We start from the raw sequence: 24,464 nt of genomic DNA, 5'->3' as shown, positions 1-24,464 counted from the left end.
TCAAGCTTGTTTTGTTACAGGCACTGTGCACACTATAGATTAGTTTCCTAACTGATCTTTATATAGCAAGAACTATGTGAATCAGCTGCATTTATTTAAAAGTACAGTACAGAAGAGGCTGTATCCTACTACTTGCTACACAGATTGAACAGCTTCTCTATAATTTATTCACCCCTCTCTGTAAATAGTCAAATTCCTCTATGTGTTCTTGATGCTCTTTGTTTTCACATTGTCCCCAATTTAATTGACTCTCTGTACATAATGAAAGTCATATCTAGTTGGGGGGGCGGGGTTCTATTTCTAGCAGGCACAAAAATTCATGAAGAAAATAAACTGTCCCAAGTAAAAGAGCCTTGGGACCCCTGCTCTTCAATGTCAGCATCACTGGGCCTGCAGGCCTCACAAATCAGTTGCCAGGATAGGAGCTCTGACAGAAAAAAGAATAATATACAGGGAATTAAAAGGTACAAAATCTCCACTTTTCATTGGGAGGCACAGGAAAGAGATAGAAAGACATAAATTCTTATATACTGTGCCTACACAAGATCACTTAGCTCACAGTAGTCATAACATCCATGAAACAGAGAAATGTTTCCCCTTTTTTCCAACCTACCTAACACTTCAAAGCATTTCCATACAATACCTCAATATTCCTTACATGAATCCTGTAACACAGATCAGCTAAAATGTGGTTAAATTTCTCTGCTGTTTTAAATGGATGTTTATAATAACAATAACTAACAACAACAGTAACAATAACATTTGATTTATATACTACCCTTCAGGACAACTTCACTCCCACTCAGAGTGGTTTACAAAGTGTGTTATTATTATCCTCATGACAATCACCCTGTGAGGTGGGTGATTGCTAAGAGAGCTCTGAGAGAGCTGTGACTGACCCAAGGTCACCCAGCTGGCTTCAAGCAGAAGAGTGGAGAATTAAACCCGGTCCTCCAGATTAGAGTCCTGCTGCTCTTAACCACTATGGGTGAAGTGGACTCTAATCCCTACAAATATGAAACCAGGAGACTATAGCTATTTGAGATTTTAACAGAGGGAAGGGAGCTTGGTCATCTTGCACCTAAATTGCTCCAAATTGTCTTCAGCAAGGAAAGGGGATCCTTGTAGGAGACACACAGCTCTTCATGTCCTACCAGCTCCGCACACTGACAAAAAGCATCTTGGGTTGCAATTGCTCTAGTAGATGTGTGCATGGTGTCACATGCCCTCACAATCTGGGTCCAAGATTACTACCATTCCTCTACTTCTACTCTGACACTTCAGCTCTTCAGAAAGAGCCATCTGAAAAAGATGCAACATGAAGTGGGAAAACTTCACCCTGGAAACAGAAAAGGCTGCCAAGAGGACAGGGACTAGGCAGCAAAATACCAGGGAACCAGTTTGCCCTGGGGGCTCTATAGTCCTAGGAAAGCCATGTGATTTGCTTTCACATCATGATTCAACTTGATCTGAGTGGTACAGAGGATGGCCCAGGGGAAATCTGTGGCTCTCAGTAATACCGGAGATAAGGTAGCATACTCTGGCTCCACTTTCATTCTGTCTGTCAAGCAGGGAACTCAACAAAGTGAATCTGCGAATCAATTGCTGGGATAAACAGCCCTTAAACAGACTAATAGTGAAATCCTAAGCAGAGTTACTCTAAGCCAGTTTAGGATTTCACTGTAAGAGTAGGAAGTGGGAAAGTTCATTTGGTCATGAAAGCCACTTGTTCTGCATATTAGCTCCCTTTTTTTATTTTTTAATTAATGCATCACATATTATTACATTTCAATACAGTCACAGTTCTCCTATGATACATCTTTTACCCCTTTTGTAACCCTCCCCCCCCCCACATGATGGCCATCCTATAACTACAAATTAAATTTTAAGCCATGAGCACATTTTTTCCAATTTTCCAAATATAGTTGTATTGGCTTCTCCATTATATACCCATTGAAAATATGCAGTCCATTTCTCTTTTATCTCCTCCATTTTTCCATCCCATGCCTTATCTTTTTTTAAACATTCCAACATATCTGATTGAATATATTCATACAAGTAATCATTCCATCTTTCTAAGGTCCATTTTAACTTCTCCTTCCAACCGTATGCAATCACTGCATGTGCAGCTAATAACATTGCTTTGAAAATATCCTGGTTTTGTTTCTCAATTCTAATGTTTCCCAATACACCCATGAATAATAGATCTACATCTATATTAAGGTTGACCTTACATACCAATGCTATTTTCCCCTGTACCTTTTCCCAAAAATCTATAACCTTTGGACACTCCCACCATAAGTGGGAGTACCACCCTTCTTTTGCATTGCAATGCCAGCAGTTAGGTTTCATTTGTTCTGCATATTAGCTCCCCTGGCCATGGCCAGGTGGTAACATGCAGCCACCACCCTGATCACTTTTTGACATGACAGCATAACTGAAACAGCGCTTTTTGTGGCTTGCAAAACATCCAACAGAGGCAAAGTGACAGTTGACCACAAGCAGTGAGCACTCATGCACAGGAATTTCAAGCAGCCACCATAAGCTGAAAAGTCAGATGACCAGATCAGTTCCAAGGCCCGATATTACCGATGTGACTTGGGAGCCTCTTCTGAACAGTCAGAGGACAGATTGCACTGCAGGCAAGTATAAATAGAAATGAGTGAGCTATGTGGCTACCTCCTACACCAGTACTGCCAGCCCCCGAGGAGAACCGATGCCAACATGGGAAATAAACATGGGGCTCCTGTCCACAACCATTATCAGTGCAGCGCAGGATCTGTGACTATGCGCAAGACTTACAAATAAGACCACAATGAAGGCAGCACAGTGGTTTGGGGCTTGCTAAGTAGACAAAAATTCCCATCAGGTATGGCTAGGTATCCAGAGACAGGTTTGCAATTATTGTAAGGCAACCCATAATTAAAATGTTAAAATGAATTAATTATAGGTTAGGATCCAAGGATTCTATACTGCTAATGGTTCAGCCTTCCACTACTAGTGTAAGGAGATTCTGCTGGCAGAGCACACTTTTTCCACCACAGCAAGGCTCCACCAATGGGAAACTTCTCGCAGTCTTCTTAAATTTCTTTTTAAAATGGAGCCTGAATAGCTGAAAAGGGCTACTGTAATTTCCACAAAATATCTTAATTTGCCTAACTGTTCAAAACAGTAAAAGCAAAAGCAAGACCTCAACTTTCTTATTACTTAATGTTGAAACAATTTGTCAGCATGGTTTTTTGAAAAAAAAAGTTTGAGTCAAAGACATCAAAGATTACACTTTCGAGAAAAGCATGAGAATACCACAAAGAACTCTTCCTCTTTTTCAGAGGGCATTTGCACTACTTACAGAAGGACAGCTTAACTTTCAGTTGACAGAGGTTATGAAAATTATGTTGACACAACTACACAGGCAAATCAGACTCTTCAGAGGGGATGGAAAAAAATCGTGGTTTGTGGTTTAGCTCTATTTTAACTTCTCAAAACACACTATCTATAATCATTTTCCAGCTCCTTTTTATTGACTTGTGGTACATGTCCAACAGCAGGCATGCATAATATAGGAACACTTGATCCTCCCATCTCCATTTAGAATAGAAATTTACCACGCAACAGACCTTTTAGGAAATAATAAAACAACTTTTTTTCTCAGTATACTTTAGTTGCACTTTCTCCCTGAAAGGTAAGTTGATCCTTTCATGTTCTAGAAGGACCAAGACTCTTTCTTCCTGATGCCACGAAGACAGTAGCACTGCACACAGGACACAATACTGGAAAATCAACTGCACATGTGGGGGTGGGAGCAAGTTTGCAGGCTCCTCCCTACCCATAGCATGATTTATTCCCAATAATTCCAGTTCAGATAGAACTCGCAGATGCCATGCTTATGTGCACTGAAAGCACAGAAGTGGGTGGAGCCAGCATGTTACTTCCTGCTTCCCTTCCATTCAAGTTTGCCCTGTACATGCGTACACGGCTAATGTGATAGCTGATTTATTTTTTCTCATGACGAAGTGGAGGAGGTGAAGGAAAGGTGCTCCACCTCTAAGCAACTTTCTGTAAAAAGATAGAATGACAAGGAGGAAAGAAAATCAAAGCCAGAGCTTTGCAAAAAAAAGCATAAGATGAGAAGTAGATCCAGAGGACTTAGCCATGTTAGTCTGTAGTAGCAAAATGGCAAAGAGTCCAGTAGCACCTTTAAGACTAACCAACTTTACTGTAGCTTTCGAGAACCACAGTTCTCTTTGTCAGATGCATGATGAAGAGAACAGTTCTCTTTGTCAGATCCATGACAAAAAGAATTTCTTCAGATGCATCTGAGGAAGAGAACTGTGGTTCTCGAAAGCTACAGTAAAGTTGGTTAGTCTTTAAGGTGCTACTGGACTCTTTGCCAAGATGAGAAGGGAGATTCAAGTGGTGCAACAAGGAGGAGGGAAGAAACTGCAAAAGTATTTGATATGGGGTCACTTGAAAACAAGTAATCCTACCCAAATGTATTCTGGAGAGATACAATCTGCTACTTCTAAGCATTTAAACTGGCTCTAAGGTGACAGGAACAAACCCAGTTTATTCAAACCTCCCCTAATTATATGCAGTGTTGGGATCAAATGGATGAAGGAAGCTGAACTCCCCACTGCCAGCAGCTTCCTGTTCCACGTCTCCTCCCACTCAAAGCACTTTTCCCTCAGCTGAACTAGCATCAGAGCTTGAATGGGAAGAATAAGGTCTGACAGAGCGGTGTTTATTTACTTATTTAGAAAATTTGTTTTCTGCCTCAACAGACAGCTCACAAGAATAAAACATAACCAAGCAGTCATAAACAAATCACAACAATAAAGCTGTATCAATAAAACAATCCAATTCGATAATAAAAAAATGTATTTATAAAGACCATCTACAAGCAGAAATCAGGGAATAAAAGCACATAAAATAGAACAATCTAAAATGATATTGATAAAACTGTCCTCAGCTAGGAGCAGACCATAAAATAAAATAACGGCAAAAGAGGGAACCCACTAGTTTGGCTGCGGTGCCTAAGGGAAAGTACTGAAGGTACCAGGCAAGTCTCAAGGGGGAGGGCATTCCAAAGGTGAGATGCCAGCACCAAGAAAATCCCTGTCTCTTATTGCCTTACCCTCTGCACTCCTCACCCCCCTCTGCATACTCTTTTGACTCTATAGAAAAACCCGGACTCTCAGCCCCTCTTTGTATGCATCTGGAGTAGACCCAGGCATTGGAACATGGATCTGCCACCACAGTGCCTAGTTTGAGTCCCCTCAATTACAACACCAGTACAAGCTTCATTCAGTTCAACGTGACTTGCATACAAATTCAGCACTAAATCTTAAAACTGCTCACCCTGCAACCACATTTAACATTTAGGCCTAAGAACATCTTCTTGGGAGTAAGCCCCATTTGGTAGACTTGGGTAGAGTTCTGGTAGACTTGCTTAGGGTGGCACTGAAATTCAATAAGGCCTGACTTTTCATCTATTTTTTTACTCTGTTTAGACCCCCCCACTCCTTTTAAAAAGTCCTTATTTTTTCTATCAATATATTATACCACTTTCCAGTAAGTGTGATGTTTATTTTAGAATCTTCTAGCTACTCTGTTTTAACATGTGTAGTGCAGTGGTTACCTGGACCTGGACAGCCCAAGTGAGCCTAACCTCATCAGATCTCAGAAGCTAAGCAGGGTCAGCCTTGGTTAGTTAATTGGATGGGAGACCTCCAAAGAAGACTAGGATTGCAGTGGCAGGCAATGCCAAAAACCACTTTGTCTCTTGCTCTTATTTTTTTAAAAAAATCCTACTGAATTAAATACATCTAGCCTTGTGTAAGAAATTAAAAACTGAAGCCCAGCTCTGTGTCAAAAATATTGTATTTACTCTAGTAAATATATGTTAGGTGAAGAATATCAAGAAGATTGACAGTGGACTATACATAGTCACTCATGTGTAAATTCATTGTACACAATAAATTTACTCTTTCCTTACTAAAGAGCAAATTCCATTGAAGTCAGTGTAATTCACTTCAGAGGGCACAACTAGATGTTATGGCATTCATGGGTTCAATTCCTGGATAACAACACCATTTTCAGCTGAATTTAGGCCATTTTAAAATACCAGGGAGCCTAATCTTGATCAGGCCCACAGTGCAGTGGGACCAGGCATTCTAATCTCATCACCACATTTTTAAGCACCAGAGGTACTGGTGGGAGAGGGGAGGAGAGTCCCTCATAACATTTTAAATGGTCCCAAGTTCAGCTGTAAAATGGTCCATGAATGCTGGAACGTCTAGTTATGCCCTGAGTTATCATGTGTCTGGGATCCTATACCTTGGGAATCCAAATAACTGTTAACAACACAGCCTGATCATTTAAGCACATTGGGCTAGATCCAAACTAAACTAGCGACTGCTGCTGATTCCCCCTCCCTGCTGCATACCACCATGTCATTCCTCAGGGTCTGCAGGAGCAGCATTTCATCAATGGGCTACAAGGGGAAGAAGGAAGCAGGAAAGTTCCACTCGACCAGTAGAAATTTTTTTTTTATAAAAAAAATTTATTGGTGAGTACGTAGTTATTACATACATTCCCCATCATACCTAATTTATTTCAACCCCCACCCTTTCCCTCCCCCCTCCTTATAGACTTCCAACAGCTTTCCAACCCTTAACCTATCTTATTACTTAACTTATTTTCCATTAAATTCTTCTAAATCATATGTGTATTATATCTCTTACTCTAAGCTTATTCAAATTCTCTTATATATACTCTATCAAATCCACTAATATATCCATTCTCTACATCACTATTTAAACTGTATATTTTTGATAAAGTCACTTAATAGTAATACTAGCTTAGGTTAATTAATAGCTAAATTTTCCCATTAGTGGTAAAGTTACTTCTCTCTTCTATTTAAGAAATCACAAATTAATAGTTCTCAAACTGCCACAGTCCTCCTTTCACATCCCATTTTTTTTCTAGATATTGTTTCAATTTCCCCCAGTCTACAATATATTCTCCTGGATCAAGGTCTTTGAGTTTTCTTGTCATTTTATCCATCTCAGCCATGTACAGCAATTTGTAAATCCAATCTTCTGTAGTTGGTATTTCTTGTACTTTCCATTTCTGCGTATATAAGTCTTGCTGCTGTAGTCATGTAAAATAACAATGTTCTGTACTGCATTGGAACATCTTCCATTCCCAAATTCAGTAGCAGCAATTCTGGGTTCTTATTTATTTGGGTTTGCAAAACCTCATTAATTACTTTAATTATATCTCCCCAGTATTGCTTAGCTACCTCACAAGTCCACCACATATGGTATAATGATCCTTCATGCTTTTTACATTTCCAGCATCTATCTGACATATTAGTATTTCCACGCGCAATTTTCTTTGGTGTTAGATACCACCTGTACATCATTTTATATACATTCTCTTTAATATTTGTACAAATTGAAATCTTCAGTGTATTTTTCCACAAATGCTCCCAAGCTTCCATTGTTATTTCTTTATGAAAATTTATTGCCCATTTCACCATCTGGACTTTAACTGTTTCATCTTCCGTGTGCCATTTTAGAAGTATTTTATAAATTTTCGAGATTTCTTTTTTACCTTCTTGTAAAATCACTTCTTCTAATTCCGACTTTTCCAATCTTATTCCTCCTTTTAAACAGTCCGAGTTGTAAAGATCTCTGATTTGCCTATATTGAAACCATCCATAATGAGGAGATAACTCTTCTTGCGTTTTTATTTTTAACCTTTTATGTTCCATTATTGTTATCTCTTTATAGGTTAAGCATTGTTGTTCATTATAAACAGCTCTCGGATCTATTACTTCGTATGGTACCACCCATGAGGGGATACCATCTTCCATATAGTCCTTGTATTTCTTTCAGATTGTGAAAAGGCTTCTTCTAATATAATGATGCAAAAACATAGAGTCCACTTTTACTTTGTCATACCACAGATATGCATGCCATCCAAACAGTTTTTTATGTCCCTCCAAAGTCAGCAATTTACGGTCTTTTAACATTATCCAATCTTTTAACCATACCAAACATATTGCTTCGTAGTATAATCTTATGTTTGGCAGTTGCAGTCCACCTCTTTCTTTCGAATCTTATAATACTTTCATTTTCACACGGGGTTTCTTGCCTGCCCACACGAAGTCTGAGATTTTCCTTTGCCATTTATCAAATTGTTTGATAATTGGGATTGTTTGCAACAAAAACATCACACGTGGTAACACATTCATCTTGATTGCTGCTATTCTTCCCAACCATGACAAGTTTAATTTATTCCATTTTATCAAATCTCTTTCTATTTGTAGCCACAGTTTCTCATAATTATTTTTAAATAAGTCTATGTTTTTCGCAGTCAGCTCAATACCTAGATACTTCACTTTATTGGTTACCTCACAATCCGTTATCTCCATTAGTTCTTGCTATTTTTGCTTTGTCATATTCTTACACAATATCTTCAACTTCTTTTTATTCACATAAAATCCAGCCAAGTCTCCAAATTCCTTTATTTTATCTATTATTTTTGGCATGTCGACCAGTAGAGAATTTAGTCTGTTTCCAACCCATTATGATAACTTTATTTGGATGGCAAAAGAAAGGAAGAACCCTGCAGTTCTACCATCCACAACTGTACTCAGAAATACAAGCTTTTGGAAGCAGTGAATATTCTATCAAAACATTGCGTTCGGGATTGAGGTGGCAGTCACCTTGGTTAATAGAAAAATGAGGATTCTGAATATTTCTTTACTTAAGTGCCTCCAAAGGGATCCAAAGGAAAAATTCTACATTTATCTCTCTCTCTTTTTGTCAAATATTGCCAATAGGAAGGACTGACAAGATTCCAACTATACATGGGAAACGATATGCTGTAGTCTCTCATATTATTCCTTGAGCATGCAAATCATTTCTCACAGGAGGAAGTGCAAAATGTAAGCTTTGTCACTGGCATTCAAGAACATCTGCTTTTTGGAGCAGTTTATATACTCTTCAGAATATTCCCCATGGATTAACAGCATTCACAGGGTTCGTCATCTGGACATTGTTTGAAGGGCAGGACAGACATAAGAAATGCCAAGTCAGCTAGCAATCCTATGCATTTTTACAAGGTAAGAAATCCCATTGAACTAAATGAAGCTAACTTCTGAGTAAACATGACAATAATCAGGCAGCACATGCAGTCCACTGCACAGTAGGTTTGGACAGTCTCTGTTCAAATCCCCACCCAATCAAACATCCTTAAACATGCCTTCTATCCATCTCAATCCCCCTCCTTAAAAGCAATAAAAATGCCCAGCCCATAAAAGAGCATGGGGGCTATAGTTCAATGGCAGTGTGTCCGCTGTGCATACAGAAAGTCCCATGTTCAATTCCCAGCATCTCTAGTGAAAAGGATAAGGTAATATTTGAGACTCTGGACAGCCACTGCTAGTCAGTGTAGACAATTCTAAATTTGATATATCAATGGTCTGACAGTATAATGCAGCTTCACATATTCAGTTCTTGTAAATATAAGCATGATAAAGTATAGTACAAATTAAAATCCCATATATGCATATGAAGATTATTTATACTATTTATCAATACATTATAGTTTATCAATACAAATAGACTATTTAGACTATTTATCAATACATTATAGTTTATCAGTACATTATACGCATATACATACAAACATAGACATAAAAGCTGGTGTAGTATGGTGGTTAAGTGATTGGGTTGTGATTCAGCACGCAGGTGGTTCAAATCCCACTACTGTCATGAACTCTGCAGGTGGCCTTGGGCAAGTCATTCCTCTCAGCCCTAGCAGAACTGTAGGGATAATACTTGTTCGTCGCTCTGAGGGGGCCCTAATTTATCCAGAGAAGTGGTATATAAGCACAGTTGTTATTATATATGCAGCATGTTAATTTGTTCTACTCCAAACACAAACTGTACATACACACAAACATTTGAGTATTGGAGCAGGCCACCTCAGGAATAGCCTGTTAAAAGGCCAACATCTTACCACCACTAGTGTTGAACCAGGACTGAGAGAACTGGTCTTAAATTCCTACTTAGCCATAAAGATCAATGTGCTTTATGGGCCATTCATTACGTTACAGACTAACCTACCGCGTAGAGTTGTTGTTCTGTAAACAAACAGAGAAGGCCAGAATCATGCACACTGTCCTGAGGTCCCTTCATGGAAGGGAGTGACAGGACAGATCACTGGCCAGCCTGATCATAAACATACTTATTGAGAAGAAACTCCCATTGATTTCTAGGACTCTTACTTCCTGGCAAACCTGTTCAGAACAGCAGCATTTTTTATTACTTCTGGTAAGATTTTTTAAAATACCAACTATGGCAAAACTGGAACCTTTTAAAATACAATATAAAATAATTCTTACAGTACCTGATAAAATTCTCGAAGCCAATTCTTCTGCAAATTTTCTGGCTGGAAAATAAAATACAATAAATTAGAGTGCTATACAACAAGATCAAAAAGAACAACCTCAAGACAAATGTCCGCATTCAGCTAAGAAGAGCAACTGACTTCAGTACACATGCTCGTGTGCACACATTCATATGACAATACTTCAAGCAACAATTTGTGTGTGTCCACACATATTTAATACACTGTGACTTAGATAGCCCAGGAAAGCCCAATTTCGTCAGATCTCAGCAGCTAAGCAGGGTCGGCCTTGGATAGTAATTGGATGGGAGACCTCCAAGGAAGACGAGGAACATTATGCAGAGGCAGGCAATGGCAAACCACCTCTGTTAGTCTCTTATCTTGATAAACCCAGTTGGATTGTCATAAATTGGCTATACTTTGACAGCACGTTCTACCATCACACTAAATGCAACACACAACAGAAACAGTTGAAGGGGCTGTGCTTCGGTGGTAGAGCAAAAGCTTTGCATGCAAAAGGTTCAATCCCCGGCATCTCCAGTTACGGCAGCCTGGGGTAACAGACATTAAGAAAACCTTTTTTCTCCCTGAGACCCTGGAAAACAGCGGCCAGTCCCAACAGGCAATGCTGAGCTAGAAAGACTATCATCTGACTTTACAAGGCAACTTTATACATTTAATTTTTTTACTTCTGACAATCAGCATTTCAAAGTCTTCCCTCAAGTATTTCAATAAGCTATTATTTTACTAAAACCTGATAGACTGTACTAGTTGGAGTGTTGGGCTCTGACGGAAGAGCAGCCGCACAGGTTTGCTGTATGGATTAACACCAAATGCTGCCCTGAATAACAACAACAACAACAACAACAACAACAACAACAACAACAACAACAACAACAACAACAATGTGTGCTTATATACTGCTCTTCTGGACAGATTAGTGCCACCCTCAGAGTGGTGAACATAGTGTTATTATTATTCCCACAATACAAGTGTGGAGCTGGGGTAGAGAGGAGTGGCTTACTCAAGGCCACCTGCAGAGTTCATGGTAGTAGTTGGAGTCAAACGAGCAGAGTGCTGGCTTAGAGCCCAGCCACTTAACCACTATGCTACAGCAGCTCTCACTATGCTACAGCTGAAGTCTTTGCTCTTCCTTCCAAGTACAAATATGACAATTTTATATTCAGTAGTAACGTGCATGGTTATAACCTGCAAAGACTTAAATAGAATTTCTACAAGTCTTCTGTGCTAGCGTTTCTCAACCTGTGGTCTGAAACCGAAAAGTGGGTCGTGAAGCCTCTGAAAGCGGGTTGCAAGCCAGCCATCCCTAATGACACTTCCTGCCCTTTGCACCCTTCTCCTCTTCTTCCTTTCCAGCATCTCACATTCTTGCCTTGCCCTTCCCCTTTGCAACAATAATGGGGCGGGGGGGGGAGCTGTCTGGCAACTAGTAACACTTTACAATAGTAGCTGGAAGAAGTGGACAAAAGGCTAGAGAGTAGGTAGGAGTTGTTCAGTGCATAAAAAAGCAAGAGGAGGGGAGAAAGAGATATATGTGATTGTACATTGTGTCTTCAAGTTGCTCTTCAGAAGCCCAACCTCTTGCGCAAGCAGCCTGCAGTACCTCATTGCCCTCTACCTGCTGTGGGAGGTGTGCTTCACTAAGCCACTTGCCACCTACCTCTTTGCTGACATCTACCATCTTTCGGCATCTCCTCAACCATCCTCCCCCGTCAGTACCTTCTCAGAGCAGAACTACAAGTGACAAAAGGCACAGGTTGGACACTTGTCAGCTTCCCTCAAGTTTTGATGGGAAATGTAGGCAGCTTGGCGGAATGTTGGACAAGTGACAGTTGAAAAGTCCATTGGACAGCAGTCAGAGAGCCAAGCTGCAAGACCAGGATGCCTACATTTCCCATCAAAACTTGAGGGAAGCTGACAAGTGTCCAACCTGTGCCTTTTGTCACTTGTAGTTCCGCTCTAAGTCTCTTGAGCCTGCCCTGGATGGGTCACAACACATAGTAAATTTGGACTTGTGGGTCACCATATCAAAAAGGTTGGGAACCTCTCGTCTATGCCCCATATATAATTGGGAAGGGGCATGTTTACACAGTTGTAGCACAGTCCTATGAAGGTTTATTCATAAATAAGTCCCACTATATTCAATTGGTCTTACTCCCAGGTAAAAATATGGAAGATTGCACTGCCATTACATAAGGGTTCCTTCCTTCCGGCTTGCTTTTAATTGTTGTTCCAAACCAATCACCCTTTAATCCAGCGATCCTTTTTTGCTATTTCCTTTTACTAATTTTGAGCTTTTACTCTACGCTCATGTTCATAAACGAAACTTTTACCAACATACATTTAAAGCCACTATAATTGCAAGTCCATCCAAAATCATCCCCAGCATCCTGCCTTAAATGGTTTGTGGATCACGGTATATATCTCCCAGCCACAAGTCACACAAAAATATATACAAAGATCTGACCTTTTTCTTGCCAGACATTTTTTGGCTTTACCATGTGTTCTCATAAAATGCTATTAAAAATGTCACAGAGGCTAATTGGGCTTGCAAAAGTATTTGAGGACTGGAAAGTAGCACAGCTATTACTGCAGCTGAGCTTACGCAACTACAGATCCTTACTATTTAAAAAATGACTACTGAAACGTACCATATTTTATTAATTTTACGAATGTACATGCCAGAGTCTTCTTTGGTGGCAAATGGGATAAACACAACAAATATAAAACATCCTAAAAATAATCAATCCTCAGTATTAACAGAACCTAACTACATGCAAAGGGAGGGGGGAGCTTAATGAACACAGCCAGAAAACAGAGTAACTATTACTTTGGAAACAGGAATTGGAGGGGAGGGGGATCCCTCATAAATAAAAATTATTTTGCCTGGGACTGGAAAATAAGGGGATCTGTTGTCAGACAGGCAATTCAGGATGAGAGTTAGGGTTACCAATATCCAGGTAGAACCTGGAGATTTCCTGGAATTACAGCTTCTCTCCAAACAAAAGAGATCAATTCCCCTGGAGAAAATAGCTGCTGTGGGTGGTGGACTCTATTGCATTATACTTGGTGAGATTCCTCCCCTCCTCAAATCTTGCCCTTCATAGGGTCCACCCCTAAATTTTCAGAAATTTCCTAACATGGATTTGGCAACCCTAGGGAGAATATTCCACAAGAGAGGAGCCAAAAAGATTGTCTCTATTGTAACTACCCACTTTATTTCTGAGAGTGGGCAAGCATAGACAGAGAAGGGTTTGGGCAAATGATTGGAGTTCTTGGAAAGGCACATACAATGTAGCTAGCTATGGGTGGCTATGGGGATATCAAACTACAGAAAGGAGCCATTGTTAAGTGCTTTGCATGTTCACCTTGTGGCATCTCCCTTCTCTATTTAAAAAGGGCCCTCTCAGGTAGTAGGAGTTAGGAAAGATCTTACTCTGCAAGAAGCCCTACAGTGCTGTTGCCAGTCACAGTAAACAATACTGAGCTCAATGGACTGATAGTCTGACTCAGAGCCAAGCTACAAGTGACGCCTGACACAGCTTGGACACTTGTCAGCTTCCCTCAAGTTTTGATGGGAAATGCAGGCGTCCTGGTCTTGCAGCTTGGCTCTCCATTTAATTGAAGTCTACAGAAACCCCTCCACACACCCAGCGGAAGGGAAGGGGGGCACCCAGTGAGAGCCCGAAGCATGCACTCCCCTCCTGACCGCATGTTCTCCCTCCCATAGACTGCCGCTCTTTAAACTTCAATTAAATGGAGAGCCAAGCTGCAAGACCAGGACGCCTACATTTCCCATCAAAACTTGAGGGAAGCTGACAAGTGTCCAACCTGTGTCAGGCGTCACTTGAAGCTTGGCTCTCAGTAGCTCTCTACACTCTGCAGGAATTATGTGTGTCAAAATCAAAACATGTAGAGGAGGAGCAAGTACACCATACAAATGTGCAGGCCCCGCCTCCCATCTAGAACAATAGCGAGCTTTTGAGCACGGAGCCTGCACACTCAAAAAAGCAATGTTCCCAGCCATAGGGAGGCAGCTTATTTCATCTATATTTCCTACACATATAGGGGCTGTGATGATGAACTTAAGATCACATGCAGGCAGAGCCAGCACGTTTGTTCCCACTCCCGTTCACATTCATAATGTTGTGTTTGGAAGGCTGGTGTAAAATTGCCGCTGGCATTCCTATTTGCTTCCAGAGCATTTTGCAAAAAAAAAAAAAAAAAAGTTGGGGGAACCTTGCTATGCAGAAAGTAGAATACTTTGCAATGGATACACCAAAACACTGCAGGACATTAATTTCGAATAGCCCACACATTAGGGGAAATAATGATCAACACATTATCATCCAAATCAGAAGAAAACAATGTATTATTTTAGGGTGTGGACTTCCAATTTAATGCTTTCGCTGTGACTACAAATACAGTTTTATATTGCCAAGGCCAAATTTCAAGAAAAGATTGATGGTCTAATATTTCAGCATCATACTGCAATTGAAAACTAAACAGAAGATGACAGGGTCAGTTTGGGACATTTTCAATTAAAAAAAGTTCTCCAGTCATCACAAGAAGTTTAGTTTTTTAAAAAGGAATGAATATATCAGACTGAGCTTGTAACAGAAACAAGAAGTAGATTTTTAGTGACTGGAATACAGATTAACAAGTCTCTGCTGTACAACCAAATCAAGGAGCGGCTTATGGTTGAGTCAATCTTTTAAAGCTATGTGCACAGGAAAAAGTGAAGAACACCAGAGTACTCCAAAAATAAATTTATGAACAAGGCAGTCAGTCATCAGTGTTATGAAAAGAGCTAACTACATTATAAAATACTTTATGGAAGCTGTTTTATAGATGCCAAATAATTCCACCATTACCTATGAAGAGAAAGGGAGAGAAGATACCCAGTTCACATCTCCAACCATTGATTTAGAGATAGTTTCTTTTTGTTCAGTGATTGCAAAATTATGCAGAATTGCATTCCAGAATATTATGCAGAAAATCCAGGCAGTTTAAATATGGATACAGGTTCCTTAGCCACTAAAAATTTAAAAGCACACATTCCCCACTATTGTCTGAAATACTGAAAAGGTGATCATGAACCGCATTTTTCCAAAGGCAATTAAAACTGCAAAGTGAGAACAGGACTGCCAACATCCACCCCAGGGGTGGATCATTTCTTTACACCAGCCAGACCCCACCAAACATCACTTCGGGGAGGAAATCATATGATCCTGCATAAGAAAATCATCCTCCTTTTCCTTTTTATTAAGATCAAAAAGGTAACAAAGGCCCCATCAGTTCGGGATGAGGAGGGAAGACTCCAAGGTCCTTTGTCTCCTAACAAAGCCTTCAAATTAACCTCTTAAATTAATGCCCAATGGCACCCATCGGGTGAAAACTTGGGCAATTATTAAGTGGGAACAGGGATGGTATAGAACTTTCTTAGTGCCAAATTACAGCTGTTCTGTTTTCAACATGCACAGGTGTAGCAGCAAAGTGCAAGCAGACTGGAGCTAGAAGTTCAGGAGACAGGCATCTCTGGGTAGGGTGACGCTAGTAGGGTTGCAAGAGAACTGGAAGGTGGCAGAGGGAAGTGCAGCACTTAACTTCATATCCCTCATCACAATGATGTCACTTCAGGAAATGATATCGTGAACACACGCACTTCACACCAATACCAATTCATTAAGAATTGGCCCCAAATGCTATATTCCTCAAACAAGTCTACTCTAGAGTACAAACTCTAACATTACTCTGTACTTGTTGATAAACTATGTATGAATGAGATGAGTGGAAACAACAATAACCTATGAATTCTAGATACAAGAAGAATGATTGTGACTGACATTAAGAAGTATTCTCCAAAGCGCACAGACAAGTGAATAAACATTTTAGGGCATTATGCAAAGCACATGCTTCTTATTTTAAAGGGATATTAAAAATAATATTAGCTTTCCTTCCTACTCTGGCTTCTAGCACTTGTCACTTTTCCAAGACATTTATAATTGATACTACAATTTGTAGCTCAAAATATTCAGTCTTGCCCATCGCCATATGTGCATGGTGTGAAGCAGAACAGTGGGCTGTATGCCAGCTGACATTCTGCTGGTGGAAGGGAGAGAAGTTATCCTGACTGAGGTTGCGAAGGTCAGCTTTCCTGGAGGTTATGCAGTGTTGCCAAAGGTGAAAGGGAAAGTGATTTGCTTCCGCTAGTGGAAAGCTGGCTAGATCACTGTTTCTGCCAGTACTTCTACTACACTGGCTTCTGGCAGTAGAAAGCTAGAAGGAAGTTTTCAGATTTGGATACCAAAAAGGTCATAAATATCAGTATTCCTCTATATTTGGGCCCTCTCACACTGGTTTGGTATTCAGATCTGGATTTTTCTGGATTCCAAAATTAATCTTTCTTGGGGCCTAGCATGGCTGTTTTTCATGGAAATTACACCAATATTGCTGCAGACCGGCTGCTGCCTGTCGACTAAAGACACACACACACACACACACACACACACACACACACACACACACCCAAGTTTCAAGTAGATTGGCTCAAGAGCTCCAATTCTACAGGCCCATGAAAATGGTGCCCCCTTTGTTTCCTACGTAGGAGTGGAAATCCAATGCTTTCTCCAGGGCAGAGAAACCTCAGTCAAAAACACAAGAGTGACCAGTGAGCAACAGCCTCCCAATGCAAAAAGAACCAACAAAGCCCAGCAGAACCAGAGAAACCCAACAGAACCAACCTTACAGTGGGCAGCAGTAGTAAAGCATAGAAAGACCACAGCAGTCAAGCACATGCACCCCAAAAACTCCCTGCTTATCTCAGGTACTTTATAAAGCTTAGAGTGGCCAGACACTCCTTAGCAGGAAGGAAGGAAAATAGTAAGAAGGGCAACCTCTTTGCCAGCTAAGTAACATCTTTGCTGAGGGCAGCTTTCCTCCTTCCTGTTTCAGGGGCCTGAAAAAGCTTGGCAGTGAGCTGAGGGGCAAAAGCCAAAGGGCGATTGGTCCTTTCCCTCTCAGCCAGGTAGCTTGCAGCCTCTAACTTAAACCAAGCCACTCAATGAATCCAGGGCTGCCCTCAGATGTATTTGTTTTATTTGTTTGTTTGTGGCATTGGCTTCTTTCTTTATTTTTCTTGTAGGCCACTCAGGGTGAAAAGCAGGATATACTTAAATAAAGCTGACCATTCTAACTACATTTTGCAGGCAGAGAACTGAGAGAAACTAAAATTGCCCGAGGTCACAAAGGGCCTACTCTTTGTGAGATAGTTGAAGAGCGCCAATGCCTCATGAAAAAAGAAGGGTCTCATTGAGACACACTAACAAAGATTGAAGTAGAGAGCTGAAATGAGATGGGGGTTGATGAATCTTTATAAAATTCTTGAGTACCACAGATTTATAATGGTGGATATAGCAATTTTTAGCTTCTATCCACACCTTCACTGTAACCATTCTATAAAATTCTCAACTGCAATGTCAAAAAAATTGACTTCATCACTACCTAAAAGTAATATTTAGTTATTTACTAATGACCTTACAACTCTATACAGGTTATTAGTCATGCTGCAAGATGTAAACACAACTAAAAGAATCTAAACTAATTTTGAAACAAAAAAAAAATCACCAGGTGTCTTCACTGAATTTGCTCACCAGATGGCAGCAGGAAGACAATATCGTGGAACAGCAATTGAGAATTAAAATGTTTAATCTATATACATTTTACATGGATTTTGTCTGTTCTAAAAGGTCGTTGAGTGATTTCCAGCAATCCCACTGTTGAGGCAAGGGTCACTTCTCACTTCATCTCTGCGAAGAAATGAAGCTGACTAGGACTCTGGTGGAAAATTCACCAGCAAGATCCCGGCTACAGCTCCTGAGAAATCAGATTTGAGTTCTAACATCAGCAAATGAAGTTGATAATGTCACTTTGCCCAAGCAGAGACACTGGGATCTTACCAAGTAAATTCTCCACCCTTCCTAGTTCAGAATCATCTTCTAATCTCATTTTCCAATTTTGGCATTTAATTCTCTCCATGTGGTAGAATATTTTTATTTCCTGCATGCAAATGCTTATCTAAAGATAAGGATGGATTTTAGCTACTTGTCCAGCCTTGCACAAAGGAGGACAATTTATATACAGACACACATACATCATCTGTTACATTTTCCCCACTCTTCCTCCATGGAGTGATGCATATGGTTCACCCTTCCCTATTTTTATCTTCATAACAATCCTACAGGGTAGGTTATGTTAAAAAAGAGTAACTGGCCCCAGATCCCGTAGTGAGCTTCATGGTAAAGTAGAGGTGTGAACTTGGGTCTCCCAGTTCTAGTCCAATACAGGAACCACAACACCACATTGCTCTATATCCATGGAAGAAATGAAAACATCACCAATGGTGGCTGACCAAGTTCCTTTGTTTCTCTCACAATATGACCCTAGCCAAGACAAATAAAAAACAGCAATGGAAAGTGCTCTTGCCCTGACCACCATGTTTCAGTCAGGCTTTATATGATCAACAGAAGGTCTCTGGATCCTAGGGTTAGCTTCTTCATTTTTTGTTTTATATTTACTTACCAGTCTTTCTCACTCCATTCTTAGAGCCAAGCTACAAGAGATGAATTACACAAGGAGGAGCACATGGAGTTGCAATGTTAGCTGGGAAGCTGAGTTTTAAAAGTGATCGGAAGGCTTTGTCAATTTCCCTCTACAGAGTCAGCAGAAGACAGCTCAGAGGGTTTGTCCATTTCCTCTTTGCCTCTAGAAAGCTCTGCCAGTTTCACCTCCCCTTCTAAGAGGGGAAGAAGAAATGAATAAACCTTCTGAGAGGCAAACTCCCTGGCTTTGTAAAGAAAGGAAATAGACAAAGCCTTCCGATCTCTTTTAAAACTCAGCTTTCCGGCTAACACTGCGACTCCCTTCACATGCTCCTCCTCATGTAATTCGTCTCTTGTAGCTTGGCTCTTATTCCTCTTGCTGGATTCTTTTTTAAACTCTGAAAGCAAGTGGAATCTCTCGTAAAATAACAAGATACATGCACAGTTCATCACAGCTCTCTCCAATTAAACACCATTTTGACCTTTTTTCCTGGAATTCAGTTCCACCAAAGCCAGCTCATTTTATGCAAAGATTTTTGTTTTAATTGGAGTCCGTTTCTAACACTTTGCCTACAAAATTGGACAGGAACATAATGCAGGAAGTTTGCAAAACACACGGCTACCACATGAGCTGGTAAACTGCTGAAAACAACTTATAAAAATGAGTATATCTTTCCCAACATTCATGTACCTGACAAAAATGGTTCTAGAGAGAATAAAAATAGAGATCTACAACCAGATCAAAGGGATAGAACAGCCTGCTAAAACAGATGAGGAGATTTACTAACCAACACTTTAATGGTTTTTAAAACTTGCTACATAAAGGAAGTTACTTACAAATGTTTGCAATATCTCTGGTTAATGTATACTAAGAGACTGAAGACATTTCTTAAGTCTTTTTGTTAGAGAAAGGCAAGTTAAAAATCTTGTCCATAAAAAATATTCTTCGAGTGAAAAAGATGGAGGGTCTACACAGGTAAAACATACTTTAATAGGAACAATTTTGGTACTAGCAACACTTCCCAAAGTATTTTCAAAACTAGTTTATTCAGACTTGAAGCTGTTTGTGTCAATAGTTCAAGGCTAAAAGTGTTTCATCTTGAGGGCTAATTCAAAGCATTCACATCACTACCCGGGTTAATGTATTCCAGATGAAAACTTCAACAATGGTTTAGATCACTGCATAATATACTGTTCTGCTATGAACATCTCTATGCGATATGACACTAACAGAAAAAAAAATTAATTTTGGGTTTAAAACATTCTCAAAAACTACTTTACCCTGATGTAAATCCTGGGGAGCCAAGTTGTTATTATTTATCCATCAGAATTTGAATCCTTCTAAACACTACTTCATACTCACAAAGTCCCCTGAACATAAATCCAATGACCTTTGCTCCCTTATACATGCAGGAAGCAGATGGTACTCTCTTTTGGTGAATTTAGCTGGGCAGCAGAGAGATTTGGCAATTTCTTTGCTAAAAGCAGAAGCTCAACATCATCTGATACTAATCTGGTAAATGATCACAGCATGATGTAGAGTTAGATAGGATTGGCAAATAACGTATCCGACAAATAGTAGGAAGCAGTTCTTGACCTCCGGGAGAACCGCTAGGTCCCCCAGTGCCTGCCTACAGGTTGCTGGGGATCTTGGAAAGACTGCTGGGCCTTTTTCCGATCCAGCAAGGTTCTTTAGGAAGAAACCAAATGCAGCATCGCTTATCTCAGTAGTAGGTTAGTTACAGCTTAACTGTTAACTGACAACACAAGCTTGCTCTGTAAATTTAAACAGGTGAATCGTGAGGATTTTTAATTTAAATAATTATAGCACCATGAAAAAAGTTAATTGGTCTGAGCAGCAAGGTACACAGAAAAGGAGAAAAAAAGTGTTATAACACAGAAGAAATATCAAGAATCATATTTTGAAACAGAATAAATAACAACCAAACTAGATGAAAGAGGGAGATTGCTACAGAAAGGGAATAGAAAACAACTGAATTAAAGAGCAGAATCAAAGAAATAAAACATGAACTAACAACACCTGCCAGCATCATGTCTTTGAATGTAGGTTGTCCTGTACAAAGACAAAAAAAATGAAGGAGACAGTTGATGTAGAGAACGTCTCCACTTAAAGTAAAAGATTTCACCTCAAATGAGCTATGTATATCCACCACAGGTCAGGTGCACATAGGCCCAATGGATATCCTAACTATGATTAGGATAAAGGGCTTGCAAGCTCCCTTCTTATCCCCTTTGGGCTCACACTTTTCTTTCCTTCCTCGTGTAGATGAACTCCCCTCTCCCTCCATGGGCCAGGGCGACCAGCAGCCGAGGAAGAGGCCGAGGAGCGCAGCCGGCCGGCCGGCAGCGACAAAGAGGCCCCAACACGAGGGGAGGCTGCGGCGGGCCAGGCGGGGCTGCATCCGGCCACCAGATGCCGGTGCAGGTGCACCAGGCTGGCCCAGGCGGCAGCCAGAGGCTGCAGGGAGGAGAAAGGGGCCGGCTTGCCCGGGACGGGAGGGCCATCCAGGAGACAGCTGGGCCTTCCAGACAGCGCCGGCAGTGGCTGGGGCAGCTGTCCACTGCAGGGGAGGTGGGCAATAGGCCAGTGGGGCAGGAGGGAGGCGGAACAACCCCGCAAGCTACCCCCCAATGGGGCAGGGGGAGGTGGGTGCAGTGGGCGTGGCCGCAGGTGGCCCAGGTGGTGGGGATGACGTTGGGTGGAAGCACTTGGGAGCGGGGGTGAAGCTGAGGGGAAAAGGGATTTAAGGAGGCTCTGGAGGCGGGCCGAGGAGGAGGTTGCCAGTTGAAACGTGGCTGATGTAGCTGAAGGAGGCCAGGCTGCCCTGAGAGCTAAGGCGCAGCTGGCCTGGGTGGAGCCAAGTGCTGACCGGTCTCCCCCGGTTCAGATACGGGCTGCCCACGTGTCTGAGGCCGCCTGGGAAGGAGCCTCCGCCAGCCGGGGACCCGCCGGCGCCGCCGGGGCGCCCAGGACGGACCCACCGGGGCCGCCCCGCCCGGACCCGTCGTCACTACCGCCAGGGGGTGTCCCACGGCGCGACAAATATCAACGGCATTTCCATAAACAATGCCATGGGTAAATAGATACAAGTTTAAAAGACACAGTATTAGCAAGAATTCAATACAGAGTAGAAAAATACTGAAGCAGAACATAATCAATTCTAGAACAAACATTAGACAACACAGAGCACTGGTGGTATATAGGAGTACATATTTAATATGTACTATGTAAGGCAATATAGTGATGAAGTCTATGGTCCCTAACTCATTAGAGAAGCACGTAACAAAACTATGCTTTTGTGTCCTCCCAACAATGTAAATTATAGGATCAGAATTTGAGCTTGTTATATGTGCAGCAGAATAAGTCTATAATGATATCTCTAAAGGAAAAAAGCCAAAGGTCTGGGACCCTGGTGAAATTACACAATAGAATTCAACAGAGAAAGTAGCAATAAAACACTAACAACCATTTTTATCATCAACTTTTTTTTCTGTGAACAACACCTGTGTTCTAGCTTCTAAATTAGTATTTTCACAAGTTTCTCCTGAATTCTACAGGCAAATAAGGTTCCTGTCCAAGAGCAGTAACGTAAAGAAAAAACTGAAACCATTTATTAGCAATGGAAAATTACAATGTATCTCTAAGTTACTGGCAGAAAAAGCAGTTGCTGATAAAAATGGGATGATACAGAAATAGCCAGCATTAAAAAGCTATTCGTCACGAATGCGAGAGGCATAATGGAAAAATCTATTTAATCAGACTCATTAATACATGACAAAATTATGTTATGATATGAAAAACTTTCAAAAAGATATAGTAAAACAGTAGCACAGCAAGACAGAGTGTAGAAGGGACTAGAGTTTATTAGTGAAAGACATTTTCAAATATAGATTGAAAATTTAATATAATATTTGAATTTGAACCAACAAGAGAGAAGTGTTGAAAATTTAGCATCTTAATAATATGTTCATCATAAATTATTAGAGATGGGCTTCTTCTCCCCACCCAGTTTGAATTGAAATTGGGCTCAGAAAATCTGAGCTATTTCGCAAAACTGGAAAATGACTTGGCTTTTTTCAAGTCCAATGTTGTGCTCAGAATGTATCTGAATAACATTCTCTTTCTTTCCATCTCTCCATAAACCCGGCATGTATCACTGTAGAAGATGTCATACATATTTACACATACTTTAAAAGTTCCTCCATCTCTGCTGCAGCCTCCTATAAAGCTACTCCAAAAGATCTGGGCATCCTTACGAGTGGCTTGGGATGTAGTGCAGAGTACATGCGATTCAGGTTCAGTAATCCCTTTAAAATACCGAATTCCGCTTGATTTGATGAAATTTGGTATTACCAAACTCAAAAGGGAATACTGGACCAGATTTGGTATTCTCAAACTGAAGTTTACCAAATTAATTCGAGTTAATTTGGTAAACTTCGGTAACCACAGCTGGCTGTTCCTTTCCTAAGCAGGTGTCCTGTGGTGAAGGGATGCCAAGCATCTCTGCTGGAGATCTTTGCTGTGTGTGGCACTAGTGTGCCAAGAGGGAGGATTTAGACTGCATCTAGGTTCAGAAGATCACTGAGATGATCGTCATAGACAGGCAGCCTTTCATAGACAGACTTCAGCTTCCCAGGGCAGTTCCAAGTAGCCTATCTGTGGTACATGACCTCTGCTTGCACTACACTGAGCAGGACTGTGGTGATTTTTCTTTACAGGGCTGCCAAGGAGCACACGAAGGCACCGCTGTCTCATGCCACTAAGAGAACCGTGCACTTCATTATCAGACATCTGGACCTACTCTCTGTCACAGCATGCATACCTCTTGCTTACTGCGCACTGGTGGCAACCTGATGACCTTCAGGTCATGGGAGACCACCAGGCCAGCTACTGCAAGGCTTTGCTTCACGCTGAGATTCTCGACAAGGTCACATAGCACAGAACATCACTGTTGCCACTGAGAGGGAATTAGTAGACTAGGTAGGTGAGGCGAGCATCATCACAGGATACATGATGACTTTTTTTTTTTTTGAAAAATTTTTATTGGGTTAGAATCCATTATTTCCACATTTACATTCAATTTTCCCCAATTTTTTCATCTCTAACCCCCTCCCTTTCCCCCCCCCCTTTTTGTTGACTTCCAACAGCTTTCCAACCCTTTGTCCCCTTTCCCTTACTTTTATTAGCTTCCTCTATCTAAAACAAATATATATTCTCCATTATTCTAAGCAGTACATCCTTAACTATTTTTAACATTATATGCCCAAACTGTAAGCCTTTGTTTCCATCTTAGATAAACAATTTATCCCAATTTTTCAATTTCAGGTATTTCTATATATCATAAACCATATAGATCATACATTCGTTTATATCAAACAATTTGACTTATTCTCTATATA

The 24,464-nt window shown here is 40.7% G+C and overlaps 1 protein-coding gene across 1 annotated transcript in view; it reads right to left on the bottom strand.

Annotated features, from left to right (window-relative positions):
* INPP5A (inositol polyphosphate-5-phosphatase A) overlaps nt 1–24,464 on the bottom strand; it is a 358,040-nt gene that overhangs the window by 280,047 nt on the left and 53,529 nt on the right. Inside the window, exon 2 of the mRNA XM_054983325.1 lies at nt 10,423–10,464. Within this exon, the coding sequence (XP_054839300.1) occupies nt 10,423–10,464 (42 nt within the window). The remainder of the gene's footprint in view (nt 1–10,422; nt 10,465–24,464) is intronic.

Source organism: Eublepharis macularius, chromosome 6 (assembly GCF_028583425.1).
Source record: "Eublepharis macularius isolate TG4126 chromosome 6, MPM_Emac_v1.0, whole genome shotgun sequence".
NCBI lineage: Eukaryota > Metazoa > Chordata > Lepidosauria > Squamata > Eublepharidae > Eublepharis > Eublepharis macularius.
Note: the sequence above shows the minus strand (reverse complement) of the source record. Positions and strands in the feature narration are given on the sequence as shown.